A 19472-nucleotide genomic window follows, 5' to 3' on the forward strand; every position below is an offset into this window, starting at 1 on the left:
TGAATATAATGCAGCTGTAGAATGCATCGACCTGGGGTATTTCACCAAATTGGCGATGTAGATACAGACATACATCAACACTGATTTACTACAACCTTAAAGCATGTTAGTTCCACGGTGTCCTTGAGCGAGGGATGCTGGCAGCTGCCTCTTCCAAAGGTTAGATTTCCATTCTTGCTGGTTAGGCTTGGAAATACACAAAGATCTTCCATGAAAAATATCCTGACTTAGGACAATTTTGACATATTCCTCATTTTGCAACACTTGGGCTGGCGCCCTGCCCACGTTGCCAGGCTGGTGTTCTTTTCTGTACAAAGGACACTCTTCAAAGGAAGAGTCAGGATCTTGGAATAGTTTTGGTTGGCAGTGGCCAGAGAGCAGTCACATCTATCAGTGAAAAGTAGCATAAAATAGGGATAACTTTCACAAATGTATTGAATTGTGTTAGCAGACCTGCAGCTGTTGTTAGTAGTGGGGATCCCGTGGAGCTGGCAAGAGTAGATGTGATATTTTGCAAAGGATATTGTGTTCTTTCATCTTTAGTTCTAGTGGTCAGTATCTAAGTTGTTAAAATTTATGTCTTCAGAGCTGCAGACAAGGAATCAGTCTTTTCAGATGTGGGGGCGGACTCTTAAGACAAAAACATCCTTTGCTGAAAGTGCCAAAATTTACTTTCTCCAAGCAAAATGATTCTGTGATTCTAAGGGTTTGAGAAAGTAAATCCTCACAAAACACTGTGAGCCAAATGCATTTGAACACCTGTGAGTTTTATGTAATGTGGTGGAAAATCACCAACTCACCTAGTTAGGTAGAGTTGGGTGAAAAAAAACCCAACCAGAAAACAAGAATGTGCTTTCTTCATAGTTTTCACAGATGTAGGCAGAATTCACTTGCCTAAACTCCAAACTGTAATCTTGAGGATGGCTCCTCAGGTGCAATCCTGAACTCCATGCTTTTTTGATTGGAAGCTCCCAGCACATTTCCCATCTGATATGGGAAATGTCTGTGTGGGAGTGGGCAGCTCAGCATCTTGCTGTGGCAGAGCCCAAGGGTTAGAGCATGTGGAAGGAGTGGCTGCATGGCTCTGGCAGAATATTCCAGGGAATAGGCCAGGGAATCGTGGCTCCCAGCTGGGAATGCTGCTGAAGAAATCCCATGTTGCTTCTGTGACACTCTCAATGCACACTTACTCATAAGGTATTTTCTCCCTTGGAAATCTGGCTTTTCGCTTTAGAGCTTTGTGTTCTATGTACGTAATCCCACTGTTACTACTGCAATTACATATACATATATATATGTGTGTGTGTGTGTATATGTATATCTCCATCATACTGGGTTCAGTTGGTCTTGCAGAGTTTGCATTGAACAGAAGGAAGTACAAAATCTTTCTGCTCTAAATGAAATAAAAAACAGAAAGGAGAGCTAAAATTCAGGAGTTAAGATGCTGCTGCTGTCTTTGAGTAAACAACGAGTTAAGTGTGCATTAATGCACACTTATTTTACTCATATACCACAACTGATACTAAGAAAATTTTCTAAGGATTTATTCCCAGGAAGCTTAAATGTCATCTTTTGTCCTGCTGAAATACTGCCTTGCCCCAGTTTTGAAGCTGGGAGCTCCCTCCTCCAGGTTTGCATCATCAGTGGACACCCAAATGTTAAGGGGATTTCAGAAGTGAGTCAGCCATACTGCCTGAAAATGTTTCAGGGACTCAGAAACCACAGAAAGGTGAAGATGGCTGTTGTTACAAAGCTGGACGAGTTAAACATTGAAATAGTTCCCCAAAACTATTTGAACAAGCTTAATAGCTAAATAGCTATTAAATGCAAACTCTCTCCACATGGGAACATTAGTAAAGACATTTTATGTTTTTTAACTGACTCACTAAAAACAGAACTACTGTACCTGATCCGCATTTTATTTCATTTTTTTTAGTGCAGTTGCAATTCACTGTGGAAGTTTTTGGCAGCAGGTCAGGAAATCAGATCTCTCTCTTGGCAGTATTTCTGCCGTCGTGTTCCTCATCCATGACCAGTGTCATGTCACCTGGCACTTGGATGATTCCTACAAACATGAAGCTCTGCCAGATCATTAACACAGATTGGGAACATCATTTATTATACTTGTTTCTTATTTAAAGGTGATGATTGGGCTCTTCACTGAACCTTTAATACATGACAGTAACTGGTGTTTACAGCGCAGTTTGCAGAGCAGGCAGAGCAGGATCCCAGTATATGTAAGGCACTGATTTTGAGTAGGCCACACTTGATATTTTTGCCCCATTTTAAGGTCAGCACTTTCTCTTGAGTAGCTTTCAGCAATAAAATAGGGAACAGAATGCTTTATGTAAGCCACAGATAGCCTCTTTTCTCCAAACAACTTATACAACAACGTGCTAAAGGGGTAAAAATAACAATCAAACCTCGGGGCAGTTAAATAATAGCCTGAGACTGAACAGTTCAAGTGCCTGTATTATTCCTCCTTTTTTCCAGTTCTGTCACATCCAAAGCATAGCATGTCTTAGCTGTTTCCCAGGACATGGGAGATGCTGTCCTGAAGATGTGGGTTTCTTCATGTATTTGCTGGGGCCAAGCTGGTTCCACACACACCTCACTGGCAAGGCTTGGGAGAGGGAACACAGGGAGTCACTCTCCATTATTTGGGTGACTTGTGCTACCTCTCACAAAAACACCCCTAGGTGACTGCTCAGGGCGAGCCAGAGAACTTTTTTTCTGCTGAAACTTAATAGCAGGAAACTGAAGTGACTCAGCTTTTTAAGTACAAACAGAGATTTTTTTATAACCTTCTCTCCCAGAACACAAATGTTTACGGTTTCCCTGAGACCATGGTCTTGCAAGGTTGAAAGTAGAGAATCAAGTGTGGTTTTGTAGAGGATATGTAAACAAGTTAGCTAGTTACAAGAATTAATTTTTAAAAAATCGATTTCAGTCTTTATTTGTATTTTATTCTGCTTGAAGATCCCTGGATTACTTTTAAGGGCACCACAAGCAATTTACTGACTTTGCTACAAATTCTGTGTCTGCGTATCAGTTTAATCTGCTGTCACCTTGAAGCAAAAGTTCTTCCCCAAATCAGAGTCTTTTGCTTCAAAAATTATATAAATAGCATAATCATACTGCCATTGGCCAATAGTAAAAATAAGCTCTTTAAAATTATTTGTGCTCAAGAACACCTAAGCATGGCATCAGCAACCAGTTTGCTTTGAAGACCATCCTTGTTCCTGGTTTCTCTGGGCTAAGATAGGGATCTTTTGCAGATGTCAATGGGAGTTGGATCACACCTCAAAGAAAGCCTGCTGGGCTGAAGATCTTGACGTCTGTATCTAGACTGCGAGTGATTTCACCCTGTCCTGATCAAAAAAGCCAGTGAAGTTCTTATCTGATCATTCACTAGATAGACATCGTGAAGTCAGAAGTAGAACTGGGAAAATGAAGTGTCCAAAACTCGCAGTGTTGCACTCTCAGTAAATCACTGCTCCCATTTCCAGTTGGTTTTGTTCATGGCCACGCGTGCCCAGATGAGGTCAGGGGGAGTTTCTTGACATCTGCTTCGTGTTGGAGCTCCATCATCCAGTCACGCTGGGGGCAGATCCTGCACACAGGGAAGGAAAGAAGGAAGGGAGGGAGGAAGGGAGAGCCAGCACGGAGAGCCAGCACGTATTCCTGGAGGAGGGAGAAGCCGCAGCAGATGGTGGCTCACTAGAAACAGATTAAAGCAGCTGGTACGGAAACAAGATGTGGCACTGAGGGTCGGTTCAGATCCGAAACAAACTGTTCCTAGCAGAGCTCGGATTTGGTCGGGAAGGGAGAAAGCTGCGCTCATTTCCTCCTCAACACGGAGATTGAAGCTGTGTGCCCCATCTCTCGGAAGCAGGGACCTCAAGGGCTCAGATAACCTGAGGAGTGGCGCTGGGAGGAGCAGGAGGCGGCGGGATGAGCTCCCTCTGCGTTGGAGAGATTAATTTCCTCTCACACCCACTGCAGCAGTGTTCCTGAGTGATGAAGTGTCCAAACCCAGTGTGTGCCAGACACACCAACTTGCCCTTCAGCTGTCCCAGTCTGAATGCACCTGGAAGAGGGGGGATTTTAGGAGCAGGCATTCCATGCTGCATTCCTGTGTGCCTCACAAGGAACAGAGCCTGCACCCACCCTTAGAACCTCCTTTCACCTGGGAAAGTCAGCTGTGGGACAGGCATTTTAGTAGCTCCCTGATATTGAAAATGTGCATGTGTGATGAATCACATCACCTTAAAGAAATGGAATCACAGAACCACAAAGGTTTGAAAACACCTCCAGGATTGTTGGGTCCAACCTGTGCCCAATCCCCACCTTGTCACCCAGCCCAGAACACTGAGTGCCACATCCAGTCCTTCCTTATAAACCTCCAGGGATGGGGACTCCAAACCTCCCTGGGCAGCCCCTTCCGATGCCTGACAGTTTCCTACATTTCCAAAATACATTAAGCACTTCCTGAACTGCAAGTAGATCCTTGCCTAGTCCAGAGCTGGGAGCCACTACTGTCCTCATTCTCAGGACAGACAGACTGTTTTGGATACTCCTCCCTTTCCCTTCCTTAGGAAGATTGTCCGGAAAAGGCTTTTACTGCCCAGAGCATTATTGTTTTGCTTAGGTACCAGGCACAATTTGTACAATTGTATCTATAGTTGTAGATATTTGCAGTATGTCTTATAAACCCTAAACTAAGATAATATTATTTAAAATCTTATCTTGAATCTTTAGTCATGCTGAAGGCAGAATCTTCATATTTGCCCTTCAAGTGCTTTTTCTGAGGAATATCTGATTTGGTAATGCAAGGAGGTAAAGAATTAAACCTGTATTTCCTTATGATGTGTAGCTTTGCCATACAATTGTGCACAGTCAAGGGAAGAAAAGGGTAATCCCATTAAATAGAATTTTGCAAAATTCTGCTGCATTTTTACCTTTACTGAGAGCAGCAGTTCTGGAGTGGAGGGAGGCAGGCCTGTTCTTCTCAGGTGGGCTCCAGACAAGGCTAGGCAGTGTCTGCTCGTTTCTCTTGGCTTTCAGCTGCTCCACTCTGATCATTTTTTTACACAACTTTCACTGCTGCTGCTGCTCTGAACTTGGCAGGGAAAGTGGAACAGTAGGACAGAAAAGTTTCTATAGTGGATCAAAGGATACAACTGCCCCTGGAAGCCTTTCCTGGATAAATTACAGCCTATGGGGAAGGTAAGACTGAGAAGATCAATAACCATTTGAGAAGTAGCTTCTTCACGTGACTGCAGGTGGGAGAAATCAAACAATATTTGCTTTCTCTGCTTTCTGATTGAGTGTAAGAACACTGGGGTGTTTCTGTGGAATTCAAGATGAAAATCCACAAAAGAGGATCTCAATTCCTAGATGTCTCCCATTCTGGAAGAGAAATCTAGTACACCGGGGTGAAAGAAACGAACACTGCAACTTTACAAAAAGAATGCTACTTTTATTTTCAAATGCTGTAAAAAGCCTCATATAAATTTTTATAATGCTTCTATGTAACTTTCCCAACCACAACTAACGAAACAGTCTAGGAAAAATATAGCAGTTGCCATTTTGACTCCAAGAACGAGCTGCTGTGAGATCCCAACAGTAAGAGGACAAGGTACAGAGTGTTACAATTGCTCGTGTTATTGAGAAAGTGAGAGCACTTCCTATGCATTACCTGGGCTAGACTGCAGCATTCCCTGCTTGCTGGGCACAGGAGGAGTGTCACACCTCTGGGGAAGGAGCTGACAGCAGAGCTGTGTGCTGTTCCTGGTGCCCATTCCTGGTGCCCCCCAGCTGAACTCCCCCCAGCAGGTGTCCTTATCCCAGACTGTCTCCAACGGCTCAGGTGGGGAACAATTGACCTATAAAAATAACACCTCTATAACTCTCCAGCAAGGCAAATTGAACAGTGCAAATGCAGTATCAACAAGATTTGATTTCTGAATGCTGGCAATTTGTTTTTAAACTCCTTTTGCACATGAGACAACCGCTGCTGATGTCCTGTACCTAAGGCCACTCACTCGTGCTGACTGGAGATGGAACGAAGTGCAAAAGCTCAGCTGCAGTTCCCAATCCAAGCTTCCTCCCCACTCTCAGGGAATTCCAATCCACAATTTGGATTCAGTCCTCCACTTCCATCGACACGCTCAAGTTTTCCCTGCTGGAATAGGTAAACGTCCCAGCAAACCTCTGGTAACAATTTGCATACACAATTTCACGTTTTAACAAAAGTTTAACAAAACATACTTCCAGAAAATAAATTTTCACATGGTTGCAATCATCAAGCCATTTCAGGATCTTTGGTACTCCAAGAATAAGTAAAATAAATGGCACAGTGACAAACATTGCCAAAGGAAAACACACAACCATCCAAAAGAATCAGACAGAATTAACAAAATTAAAGATATGTTGCACTTCAATTTTTTTGAAAGCCAGTGTAGATTAACCTACTGTTCTCTTTAATCCATTACAGTGTCACAGTTTCACCTTGGAAAAAACCCTATCATCCTAAAAGCAGTAGTTAATATTGTTTAACTTGACTTACTGATTAAAATAATGCTATGTTTACCAAAAAAAAAATTTTAAAAGTCAACTACCACAACACAGGAGTTTATGCTAGATAGGCTGCAGGCTGTTTCCTTATGGATATAACTCCTATGTGAGCATTGATATGATTAATCATCTGCAGTTTTAAATTAGTATTATCTTTAGTGTTGCAAGTAGATGGGTTGAGCTTTCTCCCGAGTTTGTAAACCAGTGAGTATGTACAGACAGTTGTTTAATAGATAGCTTTAAATTAAGTGTGTATTTCTCTGCCCTCCCCTAAGCCCCACAGGAAAAAAAAAATCACCAGTATCACTGAGCATTTGCAGTTTCCATGAAACTGAGTTTGCCTCAAGTTTGAGCAAAGACTTCTTTGTAGGTCATGTTAATGGGGTTACTGTGCTCTTCTGAAAGGTGGTGTTTGCAGGAATTCCAATTCCAGTGCACACGGTGCCCCATGGCTGAGACTGGAAATTCAAACCAATGAAAATAGTTTTGAATAGCAGTGTCCTTTGAGGCCAAGTTTGCATCTCAGGAATTTTTTTTCTGCCTGAGCTTCCCTGTTTTGGAGTCAAGGCCTTAGGAAAGGCATTTCCTTTCCTGAGAAGCCTCAGGAGATGTTGGGGCACTAGCAGAACAATGCCTGAAAAGTGGATTTAAGTGAGTTATTGTTTTTGTACAGCCTTTGGAATGGCCACAGATTGGGCCTGACAAGGCTAAGAACAACACTGGAGAATTTTTAAGGACCTTGCCCCAACAGCAGTACAGGGATGTTAATTAGTGTAAGGTCTGGGAAGCAAATCTGGGAGATCAAGGAGCTGTTCCCACCTCAGTCCAGCATTCAGGCAGAAGCTCAGCTTAGCTTTGCTCTGATGTAACACTGGAGGATCCTGAGGCTGTGGCTACTCCTCTTTGAGGAGCTGAAGACTGAAACTGGTATAAATAACAGATATTAGATGCTTCAAGGGAGACAAAACCATGGAGGGAAAGGCTGGATTAGGGATCCTGACTGGATCAGGGAACACTACCTGTTCATCACAAGCATGGATGCACAGATATCTTACTGGCAAAAGGACTTTTATGCAACAGATGAACATCCCATTATGTTTTTCAGAGCATACAAATAATTCAGAACAGCCACAGTGCCTAACAGCAATAAATATTTCTCTGATGGCTTTAAAATAGTAGTTTCCATATTGCTACGAAAGTCTGTCCAGTGCAATCATTCCTGCTGTATGCCACAACATCCTGTGCTCCACTCAGAGGGGGCTGCAGAGGTTTTAGGGAGCCTTACACTGGTGTTCAGAGGAGGGAGACAGCAACAGTGACTCTGCTTGTTCAGCCACTGGGGAATTGTTCATGGCTGTACATCTCTTTTGACCAGAAAGTGACAGCAGAGATCACCGCTGTGACAGATTCAAAGCCCTGCAGATAAGCTGAGCACAGGCAGAGAAAGTCACCAGCGACCAGATAATTGAGAACTGCTCAGGGCGTGCAACTCAGTCCTGAACTGCTGCTGGGTTGATGAACAAAACCAGAGCCTGCACATGGAGCCATTTCTGCTTCTGTTTCCTCTGCCCAGGGGAAGGAGACCTGTTTGTCACCATCCTGCAGACTGGCCACAAGAACATTTAGGTGGTCCCTGGAATTTGAGCTGCAGGCTCAGCTAATCCCTTCTAATCCCATGGCCATGCCAGGTGGAGATCCTGGAAGAAAAGGAGAGTCTGAGTCTAGTGGCCCACTCCATTTCCTCTGCGTGAGCAGAAGCTGCAGTTCCAGAGAGGATACAGCAGGATCCCTTCTGCTTGCAGCTGCTCAGGGAAGGGAAAAAAAAAAAGAAAAAAAGCACCAATCTGATCACTTCTCTAGAACACATTTTACATAGAAATAAGAGAATGTTAGAATTATGAGCAGCTTTAGAGCAGAGGCAGGAATGCAGTCTTGGAAACTCTGCCATCTCCTCAAAAGTTTGCATCAGTGTTTCCCTTCTGCTAAAACTATTGATACTTTTTATTCAGATTCATTTTTTCTTCTGAAATTGCTAGCAGCCATCATCACCTCTAACAGCAATAGTGCCACTGATCATTTAAAGCAGAAATACCACTAAACAGATCACAGGGACTACCTCACTGCCACACACTGTGGGCAAAGGGACAAAAGGGATGATGATACAGGGCTGACAAAGTCCTGCACTGGCACACAAGGAGGCCCAGAGGACACTGCTATTTAAAATAATTCCATGTGCTACACTCATGGTGGATCTGCAGACCACAAATGGAACATTCTTGAGCAACTGCTCAGAGAGGTTTGCAAATGTGGACAGTTTTCTTTATACTGCATATCTAAACCCCACCAGGTGAGCAGTACAACAACAATGCTGTATCAAATGATATGTTTCCCTCCTGGGTGGATTAGATGGTTTACAGTACAAACAAAGCCACAGTACAGAGAGGCATAATTAACCGTTATCCACACGTAGGCAGTGCAGGAAAAGCGATGCATGTTCCTTTTATTCCAGTACCTTTGTATAATAAAGTTAACAAAAATAGTCAAATATTAAAAAAAAAAAAAAAAGCAAAAAGAAAAGCCAGCTGGCACTGCCAACTAATTCCTGTAGTAGTCTTAGAAATCCTAATCCTGTAGAATTTCCGTGTGAAATCGATGCGCACCAGAGTCGATGTGCTGATAACTAACGCCAAGCGGGCCTGGTGATGCAGCTACCTGAGGTTTGTGTTTGCAATTTCCTTTGGGGGGTTGTGTTGTGTTTCACAACTTCCCAGCTTTCATGTAGGAAGGGATGGAGCCACGCTGGGTGAGCCCTTCAAACCTCTTGTAGGTGTAATTGAGGAAAACCCAGTCTTTGGATTTGTAGTCAGGTTCCGTCGTGTTTGGCACTAGAATTCAGAAACAAAAGCAAAGACACATTAAACCAGTTAAACCCAGGCTGCTTCTGAGAGGACTTTTCACAGAGCTCAACAGCTCTGAACTCTTATTTCCTTAGTCAGCAGAAACTCCTGGAATAAATCCTGTTTCTAATCAGGTCAGTTGCCTTTTGTCAACAGTCTGAGTTATAATTTCAGGATAAACTCTGAAGCAAAAAAAGGGGGATTTTTGTTTTGCCTTTTTTTTTTAAAATTATGTCTACACACTCTACCAGGTTTCCATACCTTGACAGAAGCATCTAACACACCCACAGGATACACTATTACAAACCCCATGACATTTCTGATGTTCTGATTTTTAGGTATCTACATGTACATTACCGTTTTCAGTGGGTCTGAAATGCCAAAATAATACCAATGTTCTTGGCATTATCAAAATATGGACACTTAACCAGCTTAGGCACTGGAGATGGGTAGCTTTGCATCAAAAGGACAAACTTCCTCACCATTAAATAAAAGCCATTTCAGAAAAAAAGAACCATCAGCTTTTGGATAATTCTTATGGCTGTTAACAGCTACATTTAGCAGACAGCAATTAATCACTGTAAAATAACTACCAATATTCAAGTGACTGAAAACAGCAGGACCTGAGAATATTTTTATGTCACAGAACCAAGCCTTTCACATATGAAAGTTTCCTGTAACTTGCCGAGAGCAATCAGCAACTAAAAAAACCCCTGAAGTGATTAACAGAGCCACTCAGGTTCATGAATTACTGTGTTAAGTCATCAACTGTCTGAAAATTCTTACCCACAAATATCTCAACAATTGTGTTTGGCACAAATCTCAAAAGTCACTGAAGATGCATTCAGTGTATGATGTTTTACCAGAATCTGGTCAGACAGACTGCCTGGCAGACAACTCCCCTGTTTTCTCAGCTCACTACCTGTGCAAATAATTTTTACCGATGGCTTTGACTCTTAAAATCTCTGGGTTTTGCAGCTATGAGAGATCACAGGTTTATATTCATATTTGAAAGAAAAAAATAGAGACTTGATCCAGAGACTAACTTGATTAGGGCATCAGAAAAATTAATATAAACAACCGCAAAGGCATCTGTGCAGTATTCTAGCATGTCACAGATGGAGACTTGGAATTTACAATGGCAGTCTCACCTGGCTGTAAAATATCCGACTCAGGAAATTCATCAAAGTTGGAAGTATCATCAATACTTTTGATTTCTATAGGGATTGCAGCTGGTCTTTCCCTGCAAATAAAGATAAATGCCAGAAGAATGAATATTGAGAAATGAGACATGAAGTTCCAATTTTAACTTAGCTTTTTACACTTACAACTCCCCTTAATGCAGAGCACAAGGGTTCCACTGAGTGCATCACAGATAAATCTGACTGTCCTGTTTGCTGACACCATGGGGAGATTGTTTGGTTCCCTGTCCCTGTTGGTGTCATCCTGGCAGGCTTGGGACAAACATCATTTTCCCATTGTGTGAGAGAGCATCTCATACTTCCTGCTACACAGCTATCAGCCTGATCTTGTCTCCAGGCACCACTGTGGTTACTCTGTTTCACAAACCCAGCCCAGCAGGACTGCACTTGCACCCAGAGCTTTACAATTCTAGTGGTCATCAGCCTGGACCTCATCCAAAACCTTTGGACTGTAGCTCCTCTTTGTGACACTCAGCATCTCTCTCCCAAACCAGGCTGGCTCTGATTTAGCACCTCCACAGTCAGGGAGCCTTTGAATGAGTTTTAAGGCTTCTGAAACCCAAGGAATCTGTGCCATCAAACCATTCACACTGGGACACAGCACTGTGGGAAAGGCAGTGATTTACACCTGTAAACCCAGCACAGTTCTAATTACTACACTTCCAATTAAATTCACAGCCACCCTACAACAATTTTTTTCCATTCTGGGCAGTCTGGAGCAATCTGAGGTATCTCAAGACAGTTAAACTCTGACCATTTCTATCAATGTCAGCAAGGCCAGGAAACCTTCAGTGTCACCCACCTACTGCCAGTAGCTGCCTTTCAAAATGAAAGATAAATTGGAAATAATTGTCCTTGACATCACACTACATGAAATTCTTGCTTCCATGGCTTTTATTCTCCCTGTAAAATGTGTGTATATACATACCTGATATGTCCCCAGTCTACCCCTTCAAAAAATGGATGACTTTTTATTTCCTCTACTCCATTGCTACCAATTCTGTTTTCTGAGTCAATACAAAACCTGAAAAAGGGGAAAAAACAAAGGGAATGTGTTACAATAAATTTGGGCAGCATCAACAGTATCCAGTATCAAGAATTTCAAGGAGTTATTTCAAATTGTTCCACCCCTTGGGGTAACATCAAAGCAGCCCATTGCATCTAGGAGAGAAGGGAAATAGCAGAAGCAGAACATTGTTAAATCCCCCCCAAAAAAGTTATGATGCCAATAACTGACACCTTTTCTAGACTGGTGCACCCCCATCTTCCAGGTCTGTGAAAAGTTGCTGCATGTTCTGGTCCTGTAAGATCAGTTTGGAATAGAGGTTTAAAACCCTGCTACTGAGAACTCCTCTGGCATGTTCTCAACTATTTAAACATCCCTCTCTCAAAGTAAAACTAGGAAGTATAGATATAGTTAGTAAATCAGGACTGCTCTCTGATGTCATATTTTGGAATCTCAGTGAGCCAGCCCATTCCAAACATGCCCTGGCCTTATTCTCCTCCTTCCCTTTCCTCAGAGGTGCAGGTGGTGCAAAGAAAGACCCAAAGCCTGTTTCTGATACAGCCCTGCTGCATAACGTCAGCTCAGACCCCACAAACATTTGTCAGTTTATGAGAAGAAGCCACGAAATAGCAGAAAGAAAAAGGTGAAATTGGAGACAGAGACAGGATTGGTGAGATGGGGACTGTTACCTGCTCCAGCAGGCCAGCCAGGAAAAGCCTAAAATCCTAAAGAAGGAAAATGGGGAGGTGGAAGCTCTGACAGCAGCTCAGTGACCTCAGGGATTTGCTCCAAGGAGTAGCAGAGGCTGACCCTTCTCCTCTGGACTGGAAAAGCCTTTCAAGCATCTCATCCAGGAGATGGGAATACCAACATTTGCCTAGGAATTAATGAAATCTCAGCCATCTTCTGCATGTGTAGCACAGCAGGTTAGGCTATAAACTGTCTCCAATTATAAATTAAAGTTGCTTTGCTTGTAGTTGTGTGTCAGTGGGGAAGAAAACCTGCCTGTATTCATATTGCAGCCTGGCAGGCTGGGTGATGCCAAGGACTAACAACAGACCTCAAACCCTGTAACAACACAAAGCCAGGATTTGTTAGGCTTTGTCTGAACTTGAGCTTATTTTAATTTGTATTTATCTCTATCTATAACTCTTTCGCTTTGTCAGCATCTCCCTTTAACCTAAAACACAGGTTGCCCAACTTTTCCAAGCTGGAATGGACAAAGTACTCAAAAACCATGTGGTTGTTGTCCAACCTGTTTTGACCTTATTTTAACAGATTACCTAAAACTAAGATGTTTTACCCCAATTTTAACCCTTCTCCTGGTGGAGGCAAACTGATAAGTTCAAGTAGTTGTTGTGTAAGTAGATGCATGAGCAACATGTGCTAACAAATACACTGAAATCTCTAAAAATTCCCCAGGATTGAGGAGGAAGGAATCCTCAGCAGTAATGCTGTACTCTGTTCAGTAAAGAATTTGGGATGCTGACAAGGAAGGCTGAGCAGAACAAGATAGAAATAGATGTTCAAAATGCAATAAACTGTTTTACACAAACTTATTAATGAGGGTTAGCAATAATTAAATTATTTGAGCTGTTAGTATCACCTAGCTGGATGCAGGATAACTGTTTCTTGTATTTTATGTTTTTGTAGCTTACTGGAGCACTGCTGGAACTAATAATAAATTCTAGTTTTGTGAAGTACATTCCCCTTTTTGCCTGTAACAAAACTGTATAAGGCTATAACATTAGCTTTGAAAAGGAAAAAAAAGGAAAAAATACCAAACCCAAAACCAATGCTCCCCCCAAACCCTCCCAGGACAAGAGAGCATTTCTGCCTTACCTTGTCACCAAAACCCTCACAAAAACCTCAATGCAAACTAAAAATTGGGATTTTGAAAGAAGTGAGTAAATCTAAAACATCCCATGATTTCTGTTCAGTACATTAAATGCTGGTGAGTGGTTATTTTCTTGCCACCTCAGAGAAGAAATAATTCTGTGTTGATCACTTTATTTTTGGTCTGCTCTGTTTCTCCTTGTACCATGGTACAAATCAAGATCATTCCAGCTTATTCCTTCATATTAAACAAATGGCAAAGGGAAAAAGACTTGAAAAATCCATCAAGGATGGTGACAGAAGAAACCAGCCTTCCCTCCAACATAAAGCTTCCTTCACACAGAACAGGAATTTACCCTGATGGAAGATGACCCTGGCTGGGCAAGGGGCCAGAGATGGGTTTTTCTTACTGACCTTAGAATTAAATCCTTTGCTTTCTCTGAAATGGGCACCTCTGGAGGAAATACCAACGTTTCTTTCCAGTTCATAACTTTCCTGTAAGTCTCTTGTGGCGTTTCTGAGCAGAAAGGTGGATACCCTGCACAAGCAAATAAAGAATTAATAAACTTTTTCCAAGAGAGCAGTGACCTGGATCTCTGCTTTTGTCACTAGGGCTCCCAAATTTAACAAGTATTAGCCAGAGGTTTTATCTTCTGAACAAATGGACCCTGTTACCTTAGAACAACTCTGAAGGGGATTTGAACATACCTATTAGCATTTCATACATAATCACTCCCAAGGACCACCAGTCACACAGTTTGTTGTACCCAGTCTGCATAAACACTTCTGGAGCAATATAGTCTGGGGTTCCCACAGTAGAATATGCCTGGAAAAAAAGAATCATCTCTTTAAAAGAGATACTGCAGTTTTACCCTTTGCAATACCTTTTCCTGGGGATTTACATACAGCATCTTGTTGTTTGGGTGCACGATAAGGCTTAATTTGAGAATTCACAGGAACTAAAACCCCAAGATATTATTCTTTTATAAACAAAGAAAACCTAAAAAAATAAATGGAAATCATCCTCTTTAATTTGATGAAATCATAGAATATTGTAACTGCAATATCAGAAGGTCATCTCAGCTAAAGTTTCAGGTAGCTGCATTGCAAAGAATACCCAAGAAATTCTATTGTTGTGATCTTGGTTTATTTCTAAAGATATAATCAGTGGTAGATTTCCAGGTGTGACACTCATGATACACAAGCTGTGTACTGGGAAGTTTTCTTTACTCATGAAAAATCTTCCATGGGGCAGGAGAGAGAGAAAAAAACCAAAATCCAAAAAAAAAAAAAAAAAAAAACAAAACAAAACAAAAAAAAAATCAAAAAACCCCTACAGACCAAAAAAAAAAAAGTCCCTCAAAAGCAGTTTTGCCACAAAAATGTTTTACTTTCATTTGTATGAATATGCCTAAAATATTTTTACTTTCATGTGACCAAAAAGAAACACTTTGTTTGATTGAACAGACCCGAGAGATTTAGGATTGAACCAACAGAAAAGTGAAAACGTGGCTATTCCAACCTGGACCCCCTTCTTTTAAGTTATTTGTGATTTTAGGAGCTTGTAGAGAGTCACATGAGGGCCTTGCAGGTTTTCAAAACCAGGAGCATTAGCAATGAGTTTTAATTTAATGCTTTCTGTAAATAGTTGCAAAGCAAAACAAGAATTATGCATTATTTAATTAACTCACCAGCTGTCGCCTGTTCTTCTTCCATGTTTCTGCTTTCCTCTTTGAGTTCATATTCTGAAATGCTAATTTACAAAATAGTTATTAAATAACAAATGTATCTGTGACAATTAAGAGAAAAAAGATTTACAGGGCTCCAGTATTAAATAACTATTTTGTACATTTAGAATCCTTTAGTCTAGAAACAAATACTTGATTATAACTGGAAATGGGAACATGAGAATAACTACTGTCCAATGCACAGCTGAAAATCATGTAAGTAGGACACATATCAGCAGTTCCAAATTAGAACCTGCTAAAATTTTTAGATCAGCTTCTGAAAAGTTTCATGAGACTGCCACTGAATTCAGTCCTTTGGCACATGGAACCCATATCCATCCTGAAAGAGCAGTTCTGTAGCTTCACTAACATTATGAAAAATACATTAAAATATAGATACATTATGTTATGTGCATTCATATCTGTGTATGAATGTGGAAAAATACATGACCACTGCAGAAATCATCATTTCTTGCCTGTGAAATTCTCCCATGACCCAGGGAACAAGCATTTCCAGTTTTCCAATTAAATGCAATCAGCCTGTCCCATCTTGCTTATCCCAGCAGAAACACAGGTACAGCTGCAGCTCAAAACCATTTACATGTTAAACTAGGACAGCTCGTACTCACAGAAGTCACTTGGTGGGTTGTGTGTGAGGTTCCTGTAGAACTCTGTTCTGTGGGCTTTCTTTAAACCTGTGCAGAGCCCAAAATCAGACAGCTTTACATGACCCTAAAAAAAATAATCAAAGAACATTAAACCATTGTTTAGATATGTAGTGCTTGGAGGAAAAAAAAAAGTGTTTTAATCACTGCACATGCCCTCTCAGGCCATGATGGACTGAACCTTGGTGTATTGGAGGGGTCTGTTTTCTCTCCAACAAGCTATGGCCTCCCAGGGATGGTTATATCTACAATTTTCCAGCAGCTGAGGGCAGATACTTTGCCTTGTTTTGTTTTGAACTGGATACCACTGTAACTGAGAAAGCCTCCAGGACAAAATTCCTTTGCTTTGTTTTGATGGTAACCTTGGCTTTAATCAGGTTTCCAGATATCAGTGCAGATAGAACCCACCAAACCTGACAGACCTGTGTATGCTGTGATAATGCCTGGCCTCCATAAAGATCTTCTCCAGCCTGGATAATGCCATGATTTGGTGATGCTGCATTTCATGGCCAGAATGGTCAGTCTAACTGAGGGAGTTTCCACAGGTGAGTGGTGATGAAATAAATGTAACTGTAGGAACTGAATGTTTAGCACTGTCTGAATTGTTCATAGCTACTTCAAGATGCATGAAAGGAAGGGTACCACCTTTGAATGTGTATGAATATTAGCACCTGGTCACCCTGAGTGGGTTTTCTCCCTTAAAAACCTTGCCTTAAAATGGTTAAAAGGCTTCTGAGCAAGATTTGGCTTTGTTTAAACATTCTAGTGTTCTCCAAGGAAAACACAGTGGCCATTCCCTGCCTTCCCTCCAGCTAGCTGAAATCTCTGGGGTGGCACCAGTGGCTCCCATTGCTCAGCAGCAGGATGTGCAGCCTGGGATCTTGGAAGCACCAGTACATACCTTGGCATCCAGCAGGAGATTGTCTGGCTTGATGTCCCTGTGGATAAATCCCAGCTGGTGAATGGCATCGATGGCCAACACCGTCTCAGAAATGTAAAACTGGGTCTCCTCCTCTGATAAAGTGTCCTTCTTCATTAGTAAGGTCATCATGTCACCTCATCAAAGAAAAGAAAACACAGCTTAGGGATCAGAACATTTTAAATCACAAAGCTATAAGAAACCCCAGTAGAATCCAAATTTAACCTTGGAACTGGCCTTACAGTCACTAATCATAAAACTATTACTGCAAGGACCTACAAAGCCAACTTAACTTTTTTAGCTGAAAATCCTAAACCGGAATTTTAATTGAATGGCCTGGGAAAAGAGTGGATTTTTGCACACATTAAATTTATTGCACAAGCTGTTTGAACGAGGGTTTTTCTTCTGTTTTGTTTTTACTGTTAAGAGCTTCAGTCGTAAAAAGCAGAAATTTCTAATAGAATAATTATTTAATTCAAGTCTATTTAATACCCCTTCAACTTTTTCCTTCCCCTAAAAGTCAGGAATGGTCACACAACTGGGGCTTCATTTAAAGGAGTGTTAACACCTTTATTTTCATAAATTGTACAGCATGCTTGTTTCTAATATTTTATAAAGCCACCAACAAAAGCTAAGGAAGAAGTACCTGTATCACCTGATGCCACAGCACCCAGCTTACCTCCAGGTAAAAACTCCATGATCAGGTAAAGGTTCCTTTTATCCTGGAAGCTGTAAAACATTTTCACTACCCATGCTCCATCAGCTTCAACCAAAATATCTCTTTCTGCTCTGATATGTGCCACCTAAAATGTTTTTTAAATTATTATTATTATTAAAGGACAAGTATTGAAATATTTCAACAAGAAACATCACACTCCAAGCCCTACAGCATATTTTCACGACCTTCAGCAAGGGAACTATTTTTCTAGCTCTTTCCATACTCATATTTTCCATTACTTTTCACAAGATCCTAGGGTTTTCTCTAGAAACACAAAGCACACTTGTTAAGCTGGGTCTGTTTGTTAGAAAGAACAGACAAAGCTGGTGGAAGAAGTGCAAGTGAGTTCAGGAATATCTGACCTTGCTCAGCATATTCCAGTTCCAGCTAAGGCTTAGGAAAATATATGGGGAGCTGCTAGCCCGTAATTTGCTGCAAATGAAGAATAATGGAGATTGGAGGAGAAGTGTGTGTTTTTACTACAATGTACCCTCATCCTGGAGGAAAAATTAAAGACATATGCATGGAAAAATATTTCTTGACAGCTGTATGAAAAGCAGCAAGCAGCCTCCTGCATCTGTTCCCCAGTTCTACTTGTGAGGAACATCTTTACATGAATCTTGTCACAAGGCTGTTTGGGGCAAAGGCTCTCCCCCTGCAGGAGACACTCCAACCTGGATTTATCTGGCTTTATTTTTAGTCTCATTAGGAAGTTTGGGTTTTTTTCCACCCTCCACTCCTCAGTGCAGCACTAAAATACAATAAGAAAACTTTGCTTTAAAGGAGCCAGGATTTCTCCCAGATTTTTACCAGGCTTGGAAAAAAAAATACTATGTCTTTTTTTATGTGTGTCCTCTGTTGCTTTCCATGGAACAAGCCAGGCAATGACAATTCCAGCAGATAGGCACTCTCCAGGGAAGATCACTGTCCCAAACTGAATGTAGAGCATCAGTTCACACTCCTTCCCACATCAGGTACTGAAATGGGGGCAGCACCACACAAATCCTGGTTGCTCTACACACCCTGCTGCTCATCTGGTTCCCTAAATTCAGGGCATGGGCTGCAGGAGACAAAATAATCTGTGCCAGGAAAAAAAAAGTACCACTACTGCAGGGAAATGCTTTGCAAATGATGGGTAAGTTTTGGACTAGTATGAAAAAAAGTCCTCTTTTATCTCAAGACACTCACTCTTGATTTCTTTGCTTTGTCATGCAAAAGTACTTGCTGTGTCCTCACAGTGAATTGTTAGCAGAAAAGTAAAAGCAAAAACCTAATCAAACCAACAAAATCAAAGCAAATAAACCCTCAGAAAGATGAACCCAACTATAAAGCAAACCCAAGGAAGACAAAGCTGATGGAACAATGTGATTTCTGCTGGTTTTCTTTAAAAGAAAACATCAAATAGCTCCATTTTTACTTTGGCGAAAGATTATTTTTCCCTGAAGTACTTTCCTTGAAATGCAGTTTTACAGATTCAATACTATAGGCTCTTTGTTGGTAACAGGAGAAAAATAAAATCTCTGTCACTATTCCAAATTGGCTGCAAATAAAGTATTTTCTAAATGCAGTTACATGACCTGATTTCTTAACTTCTGCTGCTTTTGTGCTGTGGTAGCAGCACCACAGACCCTTCAGACTGCCAGACCATTGCAGGAGCTTTCAAAGGTGGAAAACACTTTCTAGACAGGTTAAGTTTGAAATTTAGGGCATTTATAGATTACAAACCTGCTCTTTCTCCAGCATATCTGCTTTTCTCAGTATCTTCATTGCATAAATGTGACCTGTATCCTTCTTCTGAACAAGGCGAACCTTTACCAAGAGAGAGAACCCGTCAGTCTTCTCTGCCTCAGAAACCCACTGGAAGGCTCCCAGTCACCAGGCATGGAAAAGGTCTCTTGTTAAATATTTAAAAACACATTTAAA

General features: G+C 41.3%; 1 protein-coding gene across 2 annotated transcripts in view; it reads right to left on the reverse strand.

Moving 5' to 3' along the window:
- Positions 1 to 5461: 5461 nt before the first annotated feature.
- Positions 5462 to 19472, reverse strand: part of STK38L (serine/threonine kinase 38 like) — a 45148-nt gene continuing 31137 nt past the window's right edge. For both annotated transcript variants that reach the window (XM_033058297.1, XM_033058298.1), the window contains exons 5-14: positions 19275 to 19358; positions 17511 to 17634; positions 16814 to 16968; positions 15877 to 15979; positions 15212 to 15273; positions 14229 to 14346; positions 13935 to 14058; positions 11607 to 11702; positions 10628 to 10719; positions 5462 to 9464 (exon numbers count right to left, since the gene is read on the reverse strand). In XM_033058297.1, coding sequence (XP_032914188.1) covers positions 9337 to 9464; positions 10628 to 10719; positions 11607 to 11702; positions 13935 to 14058; positions 14229 to 14346; positions 15212 to 15273; positions 15877 to 15979; positions 16814 to 16968; positions 17511 to 17634; positions 19275 to 19358 — 1086 coding nt within the window. In that variant the 3' untranslated portion in view covers positions 5462 to 9336. The remainder of the gene's footprint in view (positions 9465 to 10627; positions 10720 to 11606; positions 11703 to 13934; positions 14059 to 14228; positions 14347 to 15211; positions 15274 to 15876; positions 15980 to 16813; positions 16969 to 17510; positions 17635 to 19274; positions 19359 to 19472) is intronic.

Source organism: Catharus ustulatus, chromosome 4, assembly GCF_009819885.2.
Source record: "Catharus ustulatus isolate bCatUst1 chromosome 4, bCatUst1.pri.v2, whole genome shotgun sequence".
Lineage (NCBI taxonomy): Eukaryota > Metazoa > Chordata > Aves > Passeriformes > Turdidae > Catharus > Catharus ustulatus.